A 16,261-nucleotide genomic window follows, 5' to 3' on the forward strand; every position below is an offset into this window, starting at 1 on the left:
CCTATTAACGCAGATTATTCAAACAGAATTTGCTCAATTTCATGCTTCATTTTACGAAACGTACCAGGATGCAATTAATAGTGCAGTGCAAGTTGCATTTTCAACACTGCCACAAGGGGTGCTATAGCCCTTTATCACACTCCAACGCTCGAAAAACATAATATAACTTCTGCTCTAGCCTGTATCAGGTTATCAAGTAAGGCTAAATATTTTGAAATAGTCAATTTAAGTTCATTTTCTTGTCAAATTTAGCCACCGTCCATTGACAATAATACAAGTGGAAATTTGATCAGGCTACTAAACGGAGCCTGATGTGATGAGATGCAGATTGTTATAAAGCACCCATTAGTGAAACAGTTTTAACATTGTCTATTAACACAGTGAGCCAATCACAGGAACGGTTTATTCTCCTCAGTCTTATCAACAAGTGTGAATGATCGTAAATTTCTTAGGACTCCCAGGAATAGAAAAGTTTTGCAACAAAAGGAAGGACAGATCTTCACAGAAGACAAAATGGAAATCCTCTCCATTTCCATTAACAGATCTGTATTCACTTGAGTGCTGTTTGGGTCACAAGTTATACATAAATGCACAGTTGAAAGTTACACAATCCTGTCGTGTTCCGTACAATGCCTAGGTGAATCTGGAATTGGTTTGAAAAGTGGATTTTGTTGTATGAATTATTAGGTTCTAACTGTGAACTTTAAACTATGCAAATAATTATCACGTCAATTTCCAAATCCCTCCTGCTCAAGAAGAATAGAACGATTCACTGAGACACAAGAAAAAGTGTTTCTGTGCTGTTGCAATGTTGCAAGTTTAAATCTAAGCAGAGAAAAAAAGTTCTGCAAGAAGGGAATTTTTGGAGAGCACAGAAAAAGCAATAGCAACAACGACCAAGCATGTGCTCCCAGACCTTCTGCAGCAACTACTGAGACTTCTTTTCAGATGATCCAGATCTGGTTGCACCAGACATCCTATTCTTCGGAACATTAACATGCAGAGGAAAGAAGCCTTGAAGGTGAAAGACAAGAAGCTTGTCTGTGCTCCAGGAGTTTAGCGTTCTTCAGTCTTATAGTTTAAATGGAGTCCAGCTCCTTTATTTCCGTTGCAATGTGACCCAGCACATCCGGCGGAAGACATCACCGGACACACTTATCACATGTACAAGCGGAATGCAAATAACAGTTTAATGCCAAGGTCTCTAGAAAGATGTTGGGTATTAATTTCGTAACACCTGTGAGACCCACTAAATTCTGGAGCCTGTTGTGAGAAACTGCTGAATGAATGGAGCTGAGCAGAACACAAACCCTTAGAACAGGCATGTAACAAACATGATACATACATGTAGAGTGTTACTGGTCATATGTATATATAAATCAATCATTCTTTTTCTTAAAATGTGAATATGTCACATGATCCTTCAGAAATCCTTCTAACATGGTGATTAGGTGCTCAATAAACATTTCTCATATCAATGTTGAAAACTGTTTTTGCTGCTTAAAGGGTTTGTTCACCCAAAAATGATATTGATAATGACTCACCCTCATGTCGCTCCAAGCCCGTAAGACTTCCGTTCATCTTCAGAACACAGTTTAAGGTATTTTAGATTTAGTCCGAGAGCTTTCTGTCCCTCCATTGAAAATCTATGTATGTATGTACACTGTCCTTGTCCAGAAAGGAAATAAAGACATTATCAAAGTAGTCCATGTGACATCAGTGGGTTAGTTAGAATGTTTTGAACCATCGGAAATACATTTTGGTCCAAAAATAACCAAAACTACGACTTTATTCAGCATTGTATTGTCTTCCGGTTCTGTTGGGGATCCGCGTTCACGAGTCCGCAGTGACGCTGATGACGTAAGACGCTGCTGACGTGTATCTGGTGCGTCCGTGTATTCGGGTTCAAATAAATATGGCTGGGCAAAAAAATGCAAGTCTTCCTCTGTGTGGAAATCCTTAGACATGTTTGTGAAGATTGTTTTGTTTCCAGCGTGCGTCTCCCTCAGACTGTAAACGAAGCTCGGGCGCACCAGACACACGTCAGCAGCGTCTTACGTCAGCAGCGTCACTGAACGCGGATCCCCAACAGAACCGGAAGACAATACAATGCTGAATAAAGTCGTAGTTTTGTTATTTTTGGACCAAAATGTATTTCCGATGCTTCAAAACATTCTAACTAACCCACTGATGTCACATGGACTACTTTGATGATGTCTTTATTTCCTTTCTGGACAAGGACAGTGTACATACATACATTTTCAATGGAGGGACAGAAAGCTCTCGCACTAAATCTAAAATATCTTAAACTGTGTTGTGAAGATGAACGGAGGTCTTACGGGCTTGGAACGACATGAGGGTGAGTCATTAATGACATCATTTTCATTTTTGGGTGAACTAACCCTTTAATATTTTTGTGCAAACCATGAAGTGTGGGGTAAGATTTAAAAAGAAAGAAAGAAAATAAACCATTTTGTTCAGCATGGTACATTAAATTGATTAAAACACTTTTAACATTGATAATAATGAATAAACAATAATTATTTAGCAATAATTATAATTTATAACTAAGCACCAAATCAGCATTTCAGAAGGAATATCTAGTTATTTTAAATTGTCACAATATTGAATTGATCAAATAATGCAGCCTTGGTGAGCATAAGAGACTTTTTTTTTTTAATTACTCGAAACTTTGACCGGTAGTGTAATGGTGACAGCACACATTCACCTTTCTGTGTCCACATAATCGAGCAGCTTTGAGGGAGACCATAGAAACCTAGCGCTGTCACAGCATTCAACAACATGTGTACAGTGGGCAACTGTCACCAGGAACAGCCATAGAAATATTTAAGGACATTTTCAGCATATACGGGAAGTCATTAGCTGATAGTTGATCATCTTATCACCTTGCTTGCTGTGCAAGATACATTAGTAATGAAGGCTATATTCAGACATACTATACTAACATACTGGAACCGTAGTAGTTACTATTGTCACATATATATATATATATATATATATATATATATATATATATATATATAAATATGTAAATTATGCAAATTGTCATTCATAAAATACCAAGATAATCTAATAAGTTTATTAAAATGAACAGTAAAAAACAGCATACTGAATTGAATATTGTGTCCCACAATGCCACTTGAAGTGATGAATTGACATGTTATTTGATTAGACTGCCAGAAGTTGACATTTTTACACAATATTGGATTCAAAATGCTAAATAACCACTTGCTGAATTAACCACAATGTGATGAGGTCATGTCACAATGTAGTGGAATGTTGTAGAAAAATGTCAGCTATTTCACTTACTTAAAAACAGTGGGAAGCATGCAGTGTGTCTTTGTGAGGCAATTCAGTAAGTAGTAAGCTAGTATTCCATGTTTGACATCAGCTACCATACAACTCTTTGTATTTCTGCCATTCAAAGATAAGGTAGAAACAGTAAGAGTGCTATTCTGGATTCTGCAATAGCGATTGATTGTCGTACCATTCCAAGGCCCTGGAGGAATACAAAGTGGTAGAGGAAGAGGATTCCTGAGGACAGCAGCGCCCACCACATGTCACCCAGCGGCTCTGGCTTATACACACCTGACAAACAAGACACATGACACAGATGTTAAAATGCATGTAAAGTCAAGGGGCCGGTTGCACCAGCTGTGCAGAAGTTACAACTTAGCTTAGTTTTGATGTAAATGGGCACTAAGATACAACTTACACACTACTAAATATTTTTGCGTTGCACCATTGAAGCGTAACTATGAATAAACTAAATATTTAGGGAAGCCTCCGATAACGGTTGGAATAAAATAGCAGACAGACTGAACTGCATCTATAACCTCTTCTTTTACCTGAGACTTCAATTCTTTAGACATATAATGTTCTCTCTCCTAAAATGTAAGCGAATGTAAATATCAGCATTATCATATATGAATAGATTACTTTGTTAGCGGCTCATCAACACAACCTGTCCTACAGCACCGTGGTGTGCATCGGTCCCATCGGTCTGTGTTGTGCATGGCAAATAAAATCAGTCAGAATCAATAAATGTTATTTCTTATGGGTTTTTTTTGTATCAGTACTTATTTATTTATCAATAATAATAATAATTTAATTTCAAATACAGGTTTTAAATGTTATTTACATATAAAAACACTTATGTAATTCAAGATGTTTAAGTATGTAATGGAAACGTATTTTTACTGTTAGTTAAGTGAGGCAAAAGAAGTTAGAATAAAGGATAAACTGAAATTCCCAGCATTTAAACAACTTCTGCTCACGTATTTGAAGGCTGCTATTGGATCATCGAGGCTAAACATCATATTATGCGACTACGCATTACTTTACAGAGATTTTAAGACCTACTAGCTACGTTCTGCCTTACGAACAAATGGTGCAACGGAATTAAGCACAGAGTTAGTTACAAACTAGCTAGTAGTTACTAAGCCTCTAGTGTGGACTTTACGTTCCAATTTAAGAAAGAGCTTTGGAACGGCTGGTGCAACCCTACCCAGGACTCTCCCAGTCACAGTAGTATGCTTAGTGCTGGATTTATTTTCATGACCTGAAGAAATATTCTGGGTTCAGTACAATTTACAAAGTACCAAATCTGTTACCACACAGAATTTCAACTTCAAGTACTTCAAAAATAAAAAAAAGATGTATAGGGTATGATGGTAATAATTACCGTTTTATTTTGAAGTGAAAAGATAAAGTGAGGTTCATTCCCAGATAGAATTGGGCAAGGCGGCCCACAGTGACATGTTTTCATAATTATATTTAATAATTATTAAAATTCAGGGAATTATTATATAATATTTCCATAAAATACAAGTGTATCTCATATATTATTCATCATAAACTACAGTCCAACTAAAGAGAATCATTCAATCAGAATAGTCTACTACTATTATTACTATTACTGCTATTATGGGGTGGTGATGGCGCAGTGGATAAGACACATGCCTTTGGTGTGAGAGACCCGGGTTCGAATCCACTGTGAGACACCAATGTGTCCCTGAGCAAGACACCTAGTTGCTCCAGAGGCGTGCGAACTCTGACATACATAGCAATTGTAAGTCGCTTTGGATAAAAGCGTCAGCTAAATGAATAAATGTAAATTTAAATGTATTATATCCTATCAACTAAAAAAATAGGGCTGTAGCCTATATAATGTAATTCAGAAGAATCTCTTAGACTAAGATTGTGTAATTTGATATACCTGTCATTATTCAACTAAATATTTAATGTAATACTTTTAATTAATGATACCCTTTTCCCCTAAAAAATAATTGTACATTATCAATCCTTCTTTCACACAATATCCCAGAAACTGTGGAACTGTAGTTGTGATATCCCAGAAACTGTGGAGCTGTAGTTGTCCTGTCTGAACATTAGGAGACACTACAGGTTTACTTATTTCTCTCTGAGCGTCATTGCTATACTCATGTATCTTTTACTATGAGATCATGAAGACCATTCGGACATCAACATTTCAAATTTGACATATCCGTTAAATTTACATTTATTCATTTTTTTGGGGGATTAAGAAATAATGAGAGCATAGACAAAGGGATAGGGAAAGAGGTAGTAAAATAGAATAGTTTTTTTAGGAGGCTACAGTTAAGTGCTCACGGAAGAGACGAGTTTTCAGCTGTTTCCTCAAAACTGTGGCGGAGATCTGCAGTTGGTAGAGCTCTATAAATAACGTGCTACTGATTTCAATAGTATTTACATCACTCATTTTTCACCTGAAAGGCGAAGCTAAAATGACATTGTGGTGCACATGTGGACAATGGAAGATATAATCAGTGGGGTAAAAGGGTCCAGGGGTGTATTCCAGAAAGCAAGGTTATCTTACCGTCAAACATACCCTGAACTCTCAGGTTGATTCAACCAACCCTTGCTTACTAGAGGTACAATATGCTGGTTCTCCCGGGAATAAGTTCATCCAACTCAGAGTATGTTCATGGTTAAGACACCAGACATTCTCAACAAAGCGACGAATCACCATGGAAACGGACGCTAAGAATAGACACGCTATCCACCTTTTTCCTGGTTAGCGAATTTACCCATGATTCATAGCGGGTTTGAACCGGAAGCCGGTTGTCCTTTTCCGGTTCGAGGCATTATGAAGATTGAGCACCGCTTGCTCAGAACGCCGCAGTGATGTGCTGGTTAGAAAATATGTGAAATAAGTAGGGCTGCCCATGCCCGTGCACGACTGAAGTTGGGTTGGGAGTTATGTATACTATATGGGAGAGAATGCTAAACCATAATGAGCGTTTTCGTAATATATTGCCTATTCTGCATCTCAACGCACGCATAAGCTTGCCACAAAAAAACCCGGCAAAAGTAATGATTATGCATTAAACATTTTAATTGTTTATTAATAACTAGTGTTTTCTGTAAGTTTCGACTGCAAAGATAAATTTGATGATACTGACTCTCCATCTTCGCAGTAGTGAACGCGCCTATAGACAGAAATGCATACTTAATACCAAAAACGTCTACTCTCTGGTATTGAATGTAGCTGATACGAACCGGACATAGGCATTCTCTCCTTTTTATCTTATGCTCAAAGCACCCAGTTTATAAAAAGTTTTTTATCTTATTTGAATTGTTAAAACAACCAACAACAGCACATGTAGAGCCTGAACTCATTCTCTCAATGCTAATACAGTACGAACCGGAAATAGGCAACCGGAGTCGTCGTCATGGCGGCGCCCATTGTTTTGGTTTCTTGCCACTGTCGCCTTTTTTCACCTTTGTTGCCAGTGGCTTTTGGCTTGCTTAGTTGGGGACATTTAATTTAATATTCAACAATATTAATGATCTGCCTGCATTGACACCATTATATGAGAACTGAACTGAGCTGGACGATGACATCATGGTTTTCTCCAGAGCGGCTATATAAATGAACTAAATTAACTTTTTTACAATAAAAATGAAACATCCCTGAACTTGATCTGGACTGTGACGCTATTTTCCTGTTATCTCTGTAAAGCTGCTTTGAAACAATCTGTATTGTAAAAAGCGCTATATAAATAAATGTGACTTGACCTATTTGATGGTTGTGCAATAATTTTTCAATCTTTAATCACTGTGAATAAGAACTATATTTTTGTTTGATACTAATTATATAAAAAAGAAAGACTGATTAAACTAAATGCAGTCTGTGCTTGTAAAGATAACATGGCTGTATAAGTTTATTTTTTGTTTAGTCATTTTGCTTCAACATTGCTTCAAAGGTAAGATATATCAGATCATATCATTTATGTCTTTTATTATAGAAATACATTTTAGCATAGAAAAATAAAAACATCTGAATGCAGATCAACGATGTGTGAGATGATAATTATTTAGCTATATTATAATAAAATTAACATTACCTTGTTTTAATAGCGCTTTATATATCAATTTAACTATATAACTATATAAATATATATATAAAATATTGAGCACAATCTGTCACGCCCACTGGAGCCTCATCAATAGATCACGCATGTGCTGAACACCTCTGAAGTAAACTAACCCTGAACACCTCCGAAGTAAACACTCTCTGAAGTAAACACTCTCTGAAGTAAACACTCTCTGAACATAACCTGCTTCTGAGCAGCTCATGTTTCAGGGGTAAAGTTCTTATGGCTACTTGCATAGCCTGAAAGCTATCTCTCTTTTGGAACCAAAAATTGAGGTTATCCGATTACTTGCCCTTAGACACATAACCTGCTTTCTGGAATACCCCCCAGGACTACTGTTTGACCAAACTTCAGAAACTCACCTCCTTTTCTGAAGAGGTAGATAGGCACAAGATACAGCATGGAGTGTTGAATATAATAGATCTCCTTTTCAAATGGAAGCTGTGATGGGGAAAAAAGTATGTTTAGATAACAAAAACATACAGAGAGCCTTGCATTCTAGTTTTATTTGGTGTCAGCATGTTTCACTATTACTACTGTATATGCTTATGCAATAAGCATCTAAACAAACATAGCAATAGAAATGATATGCAATATAAACGATACAAAATTGGCCTACGATACTGATTTTAATTCTATTGCATTATCGCGATAATGTATCTTACGCAATCTACCCGCAAAATTTAGAGCCACGAGCTGCAACCGGCTGCAACGCATCATCGTATTCACAAATGTTGAGTAAACATGGCTGAAAGCGAAACGGAGGAGCTGGTGAAAACGACCGGTGCAACATCCATTATTTGGACTTGGTTCAGATTTAAGCCATCCGACGAGCAGTCTAATTCTGCTGTGCTACACGCGCTGAATTAAAGTGACAGCGTATGGTTCATTGTCAAAATGAACATGGATTGATATGAAAATATAGTAATCTTTTCTTAAATGCATTTAATTAAATTATAATACTATTTTTCAGTCATTTTCTTTTTAACTTTAAGCTCGGGGTAATTAAAGCAAGGAAAACTACACAGTACCTCAACAACATGACATATGGCGCTTTTCCACTGCATAGTACGGTACGGTACGGCTCGCTTTAAATGGTACCACCTCTGTTGAGGTTCCAATGGCGCTTTTCCACTGCATGGTACGGTAGGTTCGGTTCGGTTCGGTACGGCACGCTTTGGCGCTTTTCCACTGCATGGTACGGTACGGCTCGGCACGGCTCACTTGTGGCGCTTTTCCACTGCATGGTACGGTACGGTACGGCTCGCTTCGGCTCGCTTTAAATGGTACCACCTCTGTTGAGGTTCCAAGCGTACCGTACCGATACTAAAATGTGACGTGGAAGCACTGTAGATCACTGATTGGTCAGACAGACAGAATCGTCACTACCAGCGTCATTGTATTTGCGAGAAATCAAACCCGCTAGATTTAAATAGCCAGTAACAGCCTCCAAAGTTTTAAAACTACTTGCTTGACTTGCTTGAAGAAAAAAAACTTCCAAAAAAGAAATGGCTGAATCGTGGTCAGTGGACGAGAAGCGCAGACGTTCCTCTTGTTAGTTGCCGAGGAGCGGATAAACTATAACGATTAGTCATAATCCCACCCAATTTGAAGCGGTACTAACTGCAGTGGAAAAGCAACCGAGCTAAAGCGAACCGAAACGTACTGAGCCGTACCGAGCCGTACCATGCAGTGGGAAAGCGCCACAAGCGTACCGTACCGATACTGAAATGTGACGTGGAAGCACTGTAGATCACTGATTGGTCAGACAGACAGAATCGTCACTACCAGCGTCATTGTATTTGCGGAACATCAAACCCGCTAGATTTAAATAGCCAGTAACAGCCTTCAATGTTTTAAAACTACTTGCTTGACTTGCTTGAAGAAAAAAAACTTCCAAAAAAGAAATGGCTGAATCGTGGTCAGTGGACGAGAAGCGCAGACGTTCCTCTTGTTAGTTGCCGAGGAGCGGATAAACTATAACGATCAGTCATAATCCCACCCTCTTTGAAGCGGTACTAACTAGCCTGGGAAAACCCAGACAACTTCCAGCAAATTTAGATTTGCTCTGAAAATTAGTCCGGCAAAGAGCTCATTCAAACCCATTTCCAATCCGTCGAAATCGAGGCACCAATCAGAAACGTTGGGGCGGGATTTACACGATGACGACAGCGCTGGGATTTTCAAGCAGATTTTGTAGCCTACATTACAAAGATGGATGCCGCCGTTGAACATAGCTCGTTCGAATCAGCTATCGCGTCTGTTTTAAGCGATTTGAACGTTTCCTTTTTGTTAAAAACAGAGCAAAGAACAACACTCGGAGATGTTTCTCCGCCGCTCTGCATATGTAATCTCCTTCATCGCTCTGATTGGTTTTAGGTCTTTCCGCGACGTCTGTTGGTGACGCCCCTCTGGAAATGATTTGTCTATGACGCTTTGCCAGACCATAACTCAGTTACAACTGAGAATATCTGGTTTTAACCAGGCTAGGTACTAACTGCAGTGGAAAAGCAACCGAGCTAAAGCGAACCGAGCCGTGCCGAGCCGAGTAGTACCACTAAGCGGAAAAGCAAAGCGAGCCGAACCGTACCGCGCCGAGCCGAACCGTACCATGCAGTGGAAAAGCGCCAATAATGGATGCACCTGTCTCTTCGTGGAGGTGGAAAAACAAGTTTTTTGAGACCGCAATATTTCTTGTAAAAAATGCAAAAGAAAAGGTACGAGAGAGCTGTTTTTTGTCAATTGTGTTAAATCTTAAAATAAATGTATAAATGTTTTGCCACTTGCTTGAGCAACTTAATATATAAATCTATATAGAAGTAATAATAAGTTTAAGTGTATTAAGTTTAAACGTGAATAGCCTAAGTCTTGTGAAAGAGTGTAGACGTATTACTAGCCTACTGTCTGTGTACAAATAGAATCGCAATGGTGAAACTTTTATATTATTTTATAAAAAAACACTAATAATAAAAATAGAGATTTGAAATAAAAAATGGAGGATAAATGTTGTGTTTGTCGCACAGCCGTAGATCAGTTGCGCATGAGGCTGCAATGTACATCGCAATATGGATTTTAGGCCATATTGCCCATCCCTAAACAAACAGCTAAACCAGTAAAAATATAGTATCGATGCAAGCAGTGATGAGCACTACGGTACCATCGCCACCTGGCGGCTCTAGGAAAACAATAAAAGTCGAACATGTGATCAGCCTTCATCAACATAAAGCACCAATTTAACCTAGTATGTAGGTAGTCAATCAAAATAACCATCACCACCTCCACAAGACAGTGGCAATAAATACACACAATTTTATCTCTCTGACTACTGGCCCAGTGAAATATTACAGTGGTGGAAGTGCTTGAAGTGTGCTTACTTTTTACTGTACAGTGCCCAAAAGATCTGTAGAACTTGATGTGAGGATAGAAACTATGAATAAAGACTCTGGATAGTGTTGCACCCCTCTGCTTGAAGAAAGTTAAAGAGAAACCCCCCAAATATTGCTAAAAATGCACACTCATGCTCTTAAGAAAGCAGGTGGAAGATTGCAAATTTGCCCTTTAACTCTTCCCTTTCTTTAGGACAAGTCCCAAAAACTTTCAAGCTGGCAGTAATCAAGCCCTTATCAAGAAGCCCCAGCTTGACCCAGGAGAACAGATTATCTCAAATCTCCCGTTTATGTCTAAAATGTCAGAAAAAATAGTGTCCTCCCTATTCTGTTAAAATATAATAAACATCCAAAACAGCAACAAAAACTAAAAAATTCAGTTTATCTCCTGCTCTTCAAGATGGATCTCCCCTCTATCATTAAAAACATTAGAATCCTGAAAAGAATACTAGCCACAAAACAAATACTGGGTTCTAGGTTTTGTGGAATATAAACAACTGGTAAATTAAAATCAATTTTAATTTAGAATATAAACAGATTATGCTCATTGACTGTCTCTGTTGTCCATCCTTGTTATTGAACATAACATTAAGCATGGCTACAAATTAACTTGTGCATGTGCATTAAAACCAAAAGCCAATAGTAAAAGCCAATATGGCGCATACATTTTGAAGATATACCTTACAACACCATTTGGCAGATTGCAAATGCGCACTTAAACATACGTTACGTCACTACACAACGTCATCGTGCTACAGTCTACAGTGAGGAATACTTGGCAATTGAAGTGTTTTCAACAACTACTATAGAGTAATTTTAATCAAGTAACTTGGTAACTTTATTTAATAACTTTACATTATTATAATGAATATACTCACCAGTCTAGTGTTGACTACTGGGAAAAGAAGAGCTAGAAGGGCTCCATTCAGCATGTGGACCTGAAGTCTTCAAAACAGAAAAGATTGTTAAAAATTACAGTAGAAAGCTCACAGCAAGACTGCATCTACATCAACACTACTGGATCACACAGTTCTAAATACAGTACAGGCCAAACAAGGGAAAACAGTGACATTAAACTGACTAAGAAATATCATTAAACTGACAATATCAGAAATGTCATTCAAAACCTGAGGCTATGATAGGCCAGAAGAAATTCCAACACAAAAATTATTTCATCACAAACAAACCCATTTATATGGCTTGCCATTGCCAGCAGTTATGCTGCCTTGAAGCAGATAGACAGACAAACAAACAGATAGATACATAGATAGCCTAGATAGATAGATAGTAAGATAGATAGATAGATGGATAGATAGATACTCTGCTTTGCCAGAAGGTGAACAGCAGTTACATTACGCAGATTATTGCGTCAAGGGGGAGTCGGAACTCGGAACCAGAAAGAAAAATTCCTGATTTTAGACATACGTACGTGACAAATAACAAATAGGCTACATTATATCTTGACTACGGGTTTAAAAACCTCAGGAACCCAAGGAAATGAAACAGTGTTAAAAAGGTTAAACTTCAAAAAGAAAGAGAAACATTGCACCTTATATAAAAAAGGCCCATTTTATTCAAGACACATTGCACTGTGACATCAACATGCACTTATTCTTACAATCATCACCCAAATGTCCACCTTTACCATGAACTTAAAATTAAGTTTCAAATTTCTTCTACAGTTATCATGAAACAAAATTAATTTCAAGCACAAATTTGATAAGAACAAAGTGGGAATGATTAGAAACACCAACATAACAGTAAAGCTAATGTTTTCTGTTATTTAAGCAAAAACGAAGAAAAGTAAAACAAACCCCTAACGTTTTCAATAATTACATTAAACTAACCAAATCACAGGCTATCATTGATAAAGTCTAGCCAAACTGAACTCTTTACGCATGAAGGTACCTCCCAAAACTTGATTTTGGAAGGATTTCTTAAGGACAGCAAAACAGTTTAATGATCTGCACCAAAATAGACAAGAGCTTTTCTGATAATTAAGCAAATATTTTAATATTTCTCCGGCCCCACAGTGCTACTCTAAACCCCGCCCTTTACACGCCTCAGGAGTACACATTAATAATGCTGAATCAAAGAGTATTTATCATTATTTCACACATAAAGAGAACACTCATGCAGTACCTATTCAGAAACGCCTGCTTCCATTTATTTGTGATCACAGAAAACCGCACAAAACAACTCTATGAAGACTTAAGTCCAAAGGCTTAGATGGAAAAATATTGATAAAATACCATGTTTACATCACATATCTTTAGAAAGAATGAAAACTTCTATTAATTTTCCACAAAATTATGAGATCTAAGGAAGTTTGAGTGATCTCTCCCATGTAACTTATACTGTTATACTTGCAATCAGAACAACAGAAGAAGCTCACAGACAGAAAACAAGACGTTAACCAGAGTATATGTAATTTATGATATATGCGGATGCAAAAGTCTAGTATAAATCAAGTCAGAAAGGCACAGGGAAGAAACAAATGAAACATGAAACCAAACAAATATAAGAATGTAATCATATGATTTGTCCAAGTTCTTAAAACTTATTTTGCATACGTGTATGTGTATTTATTATGCAATAGTTAACATAAGTAGCCTTTGGCATAGCATTTAAATATATTTCTGCCATATTTGGTGATCAGAATCCCCATTGGATTGCAATAGGAAGTTATTTCAGACACAGCTGGTGCTTTGGACCATGGCATTCAGCAGGCCAAAAACCCCTGGCTATTAGTGACTGATAGTGGCTATTGACAATGGTCCGTTAGTCTCTACTTGTTTTGACGGCCTTTAATCAGAGTACAGAATGCATTGTCCTACATAAACCTCACATGTTCTGTTGCATCTCTTCAAACTAACTTCAAATTAGTTCACCTGTGAAAGATGTTAAAGCAAAAGTAAAGATTGCAGCAGCATCCTTGAATAAATCAAACCCAGAAAACAAACAAAAACGTAAATGCCCTAAGAGGGGTAGATTACCTGGGTAGAATACCACCTTAGACATCCATGATCAAGCATCATGAGGGACACAAAGAATCATCATAGCGATTCTGCATTGAAAACTGCATTGACACAAGAAGTGTCCCTCACAGAAGACAGACTTCACAGCTATTCACGCTTCATGGATATTTAGTGCTTCCACTTTCATGCTTCATGGTTTTCTGTGTCATCAGCAAGGTATACATGATGTGTTACCACACCTTGTTGTAAATTTGTAAACAGTTTGTTAAAGTATCCATAGAATCTTTTAATAAACTCTACGACGCATAAAAAGTTGTATGTGCCTGCAACTATTTAAAGTTACAAGACTGTAAGATGGAGATTATGTTAAAAAAACATAGGCGAATGGACTTATGGTTTAAATTTGCATTGTGTGAGGAGATATTAGAACTCTCAAAGGGGGGACTGTGAAATGCAGTGGTTAAGTGGTCACTTCTGAGGGTCTTTATAATGGCGCTTTTCCACTGCATGGTATGGTGCAGCTCGGCTCACTTTGTGGTGCTTTTCCACTGCATGGTACGGCTCGATTTAAATGGTACCACCTCTGTTGAGGTTCCAAGAGTACCGTACCGACACTAAAATGTGATGTGACAACACTACAGATAAATGATTGGTCAGAGAGAATCGTCACTACCAATCGTCATTGGATTTGCAACACGAGACTCCAAACCTGCTAGATTTAAATAGTCACCAACAGCCACTGCAGTATTATTTGTTCGCACAATTTTTATTAAACGACTTGCTTGAAGAAAAAATACGCTACAAAAGCCAGTACGTAGGCACCCCATTTGCTTTAAATGCGTATAGAGAAAATAAATTCAGCAGAGATGCACCGGTTGACTGGCTATCAATTGGAACCGGAAGGTTTTTGCTTGTTTCATTTAGGCCGATCTAAGTTTCGGACTTGCACACAAACTGCATTGCAATCATGTCGCAAAATGTAAACTGTGTGGAAATATTAGAAAGTTTGTAAACCGTACGTTGACACAGGCCAGAGACGGGACAAGCTGAAGATGTGAGAAGAGGAGAGGAGAGCACATGTGTGCCAAAAGAGAAAAAAGAGGGATGTACCAGGCACAGCAAGCTAACTGTTCACGATGTTTGAATAAAAAAAATATAAATGTAATATATATATATATATATAGTATATATATATAATATATAGTATATATATAATATATAGTATATATATATATATATACATGTATATAATATATAGTATATATATATATATACACAGTATATATATATATATATATATATATATATATATATATATATATACACACACACACATATACACAGTATATATATATATATATATAATATTGGGGGTTAATTGAATGCATCTTTGATAGGAACTGACAGTCTAACGAAATGTTTTGATGCCATTTTCTTTTCCTGTTTCCGTATAATGCCTATTACAGTAGTGTTTGTACAGTAAGTGCAGCGCTGCTTTGTGTACAGCGGTAACCAAGGGAACAATATCACAGTACTGTCAGAGAGTACATTTGCATTTTCATTCAGTTCATCTGCTGTTTTGTTTTTGTTTTGTGCAGGTATGTTTTATGCAGCATAATTTCACAAAGCTGAAAGTCAGGCCATTCCAAAATTTGAAATGATACATTTTATAAATGTTTTTGTTCAAGGTCAGTTTGGCCTGTAAGAGAGCAAATAAACAAATGCATTTGCTTAAAAAAAAATAACAACAGCAATTGCTATTTCCTTGTAAAAAAAAAAATGCCAATCGGAATTGGCCATGAAAAATCATGATCAATGTATCCCTATAATTCAGTTAAATTACTAAATATTAAAGAAGTAATATTATTTATCTTTTCCAAAATTCTTTACATTTGAAGTTGGACTTTGGTTAAAACTATTTCTTGAAACCACGTTAGGGACATGAACAACATCTCTGGTGTTGAGTTTAAGTCAGTTTCAATATGCTTGTCCCAAAAACGTCCTTTGCAAATGCAAGCTAACAGGCATCTGATGTCATGAACACACGTTTACATGCAAAAACACACATTAATCTGTCACCCAGTAGAGTTCCTTGACGGTGTTTTGGTGAATTAATGTTGAATTGCATTAACCCTCACCCAAGAGTTGAGGGTCACAATCTATTTCAAAATGTTTAGCCGCAGCAGTCACTAAAGAGGTAAATGTCTCCAGTACGTGCTATAGTTTTTCAGGGGGCTAGATTCAAGCACACGTTTTCCATTTTGAAAGAAATCAATTTATAATTCGACTAATCCAAAATTCAGGTCATCCATGAGCTTATTTATTATTTATTGACATCTGGTGACATTACCTAGCCTGACGTCATACTCAGATTCGAGTCAGAATGTGAGTATGATTATGCTCCATTGTGCTGTGATTATGGGGCGTTTCAACCGAACCAGGAAAGAAAATGCCTCAG

General features: G+C 37.3%; 1 protein-coding gene across 1 annotated transcript in view; it reads right to left on the bottom strand.

The window, feature by feature from the left end:
• Nucleotides 1-16,261, bottom strand: part of tmem164 (transmembrane protein 164) — a 38,321-nt gene that overhangs the window by 1,523 nt on the left and 20,537 nt on the right. Inside the window, exons 3-5 of the mRNA XM_077197418.1 lie at nucleotides 11,704-11,770; nucleotides 7,802-7,880; nucleotides 3,509-3,609 (exon numbers count right to left, since the gene is read on the bottom strand). Of these exons, the coding sequence (XP_077053533.1) occupies nucleotides 3,509-3,609; nucleotides 7,802-7,880; nucleotides 11,704-11,770 (247 nt within the window). The remainder of the gene's footprint in view (nucleotides 1-3,508; nucleotides 3,610-7,801; nucleotides 7,881-11,703; nucleotides 11,771-16,261) is intronic.

This window comes from Siphateles boraxobius, unplaced genomic scaffold, assembly GCF_051911475.1.
Source record: "Siphateles boraxobius isolate OS27281-9 unplaced genomic scaffold, OSU_SipBor_1 11, whole genome shotgun sequence".
Lineage (NCBI taxonomy): Eukaryota > Metazoa > Chordata > Actinopteri > Cypriniformes > Leuciscidae > Siphateles > Siphateles boraxobius.